Here is a 5000-nt window from a genome sequence, read left to right as displayed (position 1 = left end):
AGCGGCAAGCTCACTTGGAGCTCCAAGCCCAGCTGCGAGTACGTCTGGGGCCCTTGGAGCGCCTGGTCGACCTGCAGCGCAACCTGCGGTGAAGGCCAGAGGAGCAGGACGCGCCAGAAACCCAGTGGAGAGATCGACACTCAAACCAAGCAGTGTGAAGAACAGGAATGTTGCCAAAGAAGGTACGTTGATGGAATAACAAACGTGCATTTATTCTAATGAGAAGTGTTGTGGGCTTGTAGATAGTGTTCTCTTATGCGAAATACACTTTCCAAGGTCGGTTCATAGACCATCGCGTTGCTTTGATATTTGATAGACATTTTCAGCCAATCAAAAAAGTTGTTTGAGAGAGAGGGAGTGAGTGACTAGTACCCTGAAGGCACATGCAAGGCAGGTTGGGGGTTAAAATGAGTTGACGAGGGTCTTCAGACTTTAAACGTTGTTCTATGTCCCCCGAAAAATGTTTGATAATCTCCTTGGCCCAGTTCACTGTCTATCGTCTTTTCAGGTCCGGTTATTACTAGTTATGAATAGTGTAATGCTGCCAGTAGCTATAGGAAAGAAAACTTTCTGGAAAGATTCCAGTTTATTGACAGAAATAATTATCTGTAATTATCTGTAGGGATTCCACAGGTTGGGACCACTTTGTGTCATAGGATACAAAAATATCATTAGGTCGAGGAGGTCGTTTTTGACAGCCTTTTGGAGTCCCGAAGCCTCGCGGGGATTAGTCGGACTCATTATATATATATATATATATATATATATATATATATATATATATATATATATATATATGTGTGTGTGTGTGTGTGTGTGTGTGTGTGTGTGTGTGTGTGTGTGTGTGTGAATGCATATGTATATATGTATGTATATGTATAAATATATATTTGTATATATAAGTATATATATATTTATAAATATAAGTATATATTTTATAAATATATATATATATATATATATATATATATATATATATATATATATATATATATATATATATATATGATATACACAAACGATTTGCTGTCGCATGGTGGTTTAGTCCTGTTTCTCCGGATCTCCTGTAGTGCTTGGATCTCTGTCAGGGAAGGTACCTTGATATTCTTCTCATCTGCAAACAATGCAAACTATATCTGTGTCCACACACACACGCACATATACATATGTGTGTATGGGTATCTCTGTATGTCTATATCTGCACCCACTGCAGGGACGGCAAGTTCCGGTGCCGGAATGAGCGGTGCATCTCGGCTGAGTCCAAGTGCAACGGCCACGACGACTGCGGCGACGGCAGCGACGAGAGCAGCTGCCCCACGACCACGACCACGACCACGGCCCCGCACCCCGAAATTACAGAAGAATATCTCAGACAGCTTTACGCTTTTGCCTATTCTATTCCTAATTTTGTGTAGGTGCATAAACCAATGAGGATATTCACCCTATATGAATTTATGAATGGATATGCCTATGTCCTATTGACATTTTGAGAGAGAGAGAAAGTAAGAGCGAGCAAGAAAGAGGGAGGAGAGAGAGAGAGAGAGTGGGGGAAGGAAAGAGAGAGAGAGTGGGGGGGAGGAAAGAAAGAGAGTGGGTGGAAGGAGAGAGTGGGCGGAGGAGAGAGAGTGGGGGGGAGGAGACAGAGAGAGAGTGGGGGGGAGGAGAGAGAGAGAAGAGGGGGGGGGGAGGGAAGCCGTTAAATTTTATACACGTTCTGGATGTGATTCCCATGGCGCTGTTTCTAGACTGAAGTGTAGGACAGTTTCGCCGCACCTTTTGCGGCCGGCAGTGGCAATCTGTGACTGTGTCACTCCCAAACCTGAGACGTCCGGTATTTGGAAAAAAAGGAGATGACGGCCCTTAAGGGTTCATGACGTCATCGTTTCTAGAGGCGGAGCCCATCACCTGGTCGAGAATAAGCTCGGCCCCCTTGCTTTTGCGCATGCCTGACAGTGCTTCTTCCCCAGGGCCCTTCACTGAGCGTTATATCAGATGCCAGTTAGAATAAATTATTTTTAATTAATACAGGTTAAAATGCTAAACAAGCAACAGTCACCGGTGCTTATTGGTCTTACAACTTTCATATTTCTTTTCAATAATACTTCAAGGAAAAAACAATTTACAATCTCAAACAAAATGCAAACACCACTTAAATTTGCACCATTTCCAGTCGTAAACACTGCGTCCCGACAAGAATCTGTTGGCTTCAGCTTCGTGTATATAAAGCTTATTACTTTCATAAAAACAAAGTTTTATATGTTGTATATACCATATATAAATCGAAACTCAAAGGAGTTATATTCCGTGAATATTATATTGACTGTAGGCCTTTAAAAATCGAGTATTTATCATATGATTACATTCGGACACTGCTCGAAAACAATACCGCGCGAGCAGCGAGTAAGGCATATTTCTTTTTATCAAGAGTCAAAATGCCTTGCATGTAATTACTTGCTATATTTGGGTAATTGTATTGCTGTGCCTACATGTTCATAGTAGCAGGTATTACATGAATGCTGGCAGGGGAAAGTGAAATCATGTAGACAATAAATATAGAGAAATATTTATGACTGAATAGAGAGAGAAAGACAGACAGGCAGATACAGGGATAGAGACAGAGAGAGACAGAGAGAGAGAGAGAGAATCAAAGTCAAAACACACAATTCCATTATTTGCATTTTTTTTTTTTTTTTTTTTTTTTTTTTTGCTCATATACAGGGCAGTGTACAGTAATACAAAATAACTGGAGATACTATCAAGTTCATTCGTAGGGGAATTATAAGATAAGATCAAATAAATTGACCACATTATTTTAAGTAAAGGTATATGGTTTGGTTTATCATTTAATTATTAGATGTCATTGACAATTCAAAACAAGCTCCTTCAGTTTCCCTTTGAAAGTGATTAGATTGGAGATGTTTCTAATATTTTGTGGTTTGAATGCCTGTTTTCTTACTAATCATTTGTAGGTTGTTAAAGCCAGTGCCATGTTAGGGATTCTGACAGTTCGCGCGCATTTTTCCTTACAGCCAATAGGGAGAGGCCACCTGGATGTCTGTAGGCTCTCAGCCAATGAGAGGAGTTGACCCATTCACTCTTCCACGCGCTCTCTCTCAGGCGACAGCATCTCTTTGTTCTTCCCCCTTTTTTGTGTTATCATCACCTTATTTCGAGATTCAAGGAATCCCAGTACTTAAGTATAGATTTTAGGTGTTCTATGATATATATAGGTCTGGTCAGAATAAGTGTTGGAATCTGTTTAGTGGTGTATTTTTATGAAATATCCTATTGCATATGTGTAATATAATTCTATGTTCCTAGGTTATGCATTTATCTGTTCATTAGTTTTTTACTACAAGGCCCTGGATTCTGTTCTATTACTTTGATGTCATTCATGGAGTTAAAAACCTTGTTATCTTAGATCTTCAGTAAAATAGGAATCAACAGTATTGTTTATTTTAACCGTTGTGTAACAAGGTGCATAAACCAATGTGGTTATTCACCCTATAAGAATTTATGAATGGATATGCCTATGCCACATTGACATTTTGATTGAACGGTTAACTAGTTTCGTGTAGGGGTTATATAGTCATATTTATTGCCGAGAGAAAGAGAGAGTGAATGAAAGAGAGAGAGTGAGAGGGAGACAGAAGGGGGGTTGTGCAGTCATGTTTATGGAAATGAAAATGGAAAGAGAGAGAGAAAGTAAGAGTGAGCGAGAAAGATGGGAGAGAGAAAGAGAGAGGGGGAGCGGGAGACAGACAGACACAGAGAGAGAGAGAGTCAAAGTAAGAGTGAGTGAGAAAGAGGAGAGGGGGGGAGGGGGAGGGAGAGAGGAGTCGTTAGATTTTATACACGTTCTGGGTGTGATTCCCACCAAGGGCTATATAAGTATTTAAGTACTTATATAGACCTTGATTCCCACAGCGCCGTGTCTAGACTGAAGTGTAGGACAGTTTCACCGAACCTTTTGCGCCCGGCAGTCGCATACCCACTGGCCAATCAGCAATCTGTGACGTCACTCTCCCAAACCTAGGGCGTCCAGGGTTTGGAATAAAAAAAAAAAAAAAAAAAAAGCTGACAGCTTTAGTTTGCCTAAAATTTTCGACTGACGGGCTGCTGGAAAGGCAAGGCGTCCCCGTGTTTTCTCTAAAGGAAATAAAAATTCAGCACAGCATTCAAAAGTTCTTTTATTCATTCCATATCAGAACTGGTGTTCTATTCCCTTCGAGGGTGAGACTTAAGAATAATTTCATTTAATCGTTGGCAAAATTTATTGACATGAAATAAGAAAACACACAAACACATACATTTATATACGTATATGAATTGCCTATATCTATTTTTATACAAACATACATACACATAAATATATATGTATATAGAAAAGGTCTGAATGAGAATATTAAGATATTCCTTCTCATTCATACCTTTTTCCTTTGTCAACATGAATACGGTTCAAATATGTATGTATATATATGCATGCATACACACACATGCGCGCGCACACACACAAGCGCGCTCACAGACACAAAAACATATACGTGTATATATATGTATATATACATATATATACATATTTATACATATATGTGTGTGTACGTGTGTGTATATATAAATATACATGTTGTATATATTATATAAATATATATATTTATATATATAAGTATATATACATATATATATATTCATATATGTATATATGTACACATATCTGTGTGTGTGTCTGTATATATATATATATATATATATATATATATATATATATATATATATATATATATACATACATTTATATATGTATATATATATATATATATATGTATATGTGTGCATATATATATATATATGTATATATATATATATATATATATATATATATATATATATATATATATATATGTGTGTGTGTGTGTGTGTGTGTGTGTGTGTGTGTGTGTGTGTGTGTGTGAGTGTGTGTATGTATATATATATATATATATATATATATATATATATAT

At 37.7% G+C, this 5000-nt stretch overlaps 1 protein-coding gene across 2 annotated transcripts in view; it reads left to right on the top strand.

The window, feature by feature from the left end:
• LOC113817635 (SE-cephalotoxin) overlaps window positions 1–4184 on the top strand; it is an 11224-nt gene extending 7040 nt beyond the window's left edge. Inside the window, exons 2-4 of one of the 2 annotated variants that reach the window (XM_070139447.1) lie at window positions 1–182; window positions 1214–1382; window positions 4091–4184. The exon at window positions 1–182 is cut by the window's left edge and continues 2484 nt beyond it. In XM_070139447.1, coding sequence (XP_069995548.1) covers window positions 1–182; window positions 1214–1382; window positions 4091–4099 — 360 coding nt within the window. In that variant the 3' untranslated portion in view covers window positions 4100–4184. Of the gene's footprint in view, window positions 183–1213 lie in introns of both variants that reach the window. The other variant, XM_070139446.1, reaches the window with a different exon arrangement.
• The last annotated feature ends 816 nt before the right edge of the window (window positions 4185–5000 follow it).

This window comes from Penaeus vannamei, chromosome 25 (assembly GCF_042767895.1).
Source record: "Penaeus vannamei isolate JL-2024 chromosome 25, ASM4276789v1, whole genome shotgun sequence".
NCBI lineage: Eukaryota > Metazoa > Arthropoda > Malacostraca > Decapoda > Penaeidae > Penaeus > Penaeus vannamei.
Note: the sequence above shows the minus strand (reverse complement) of the source record. Positions and strands in the feature narration are given on the sequence as shown.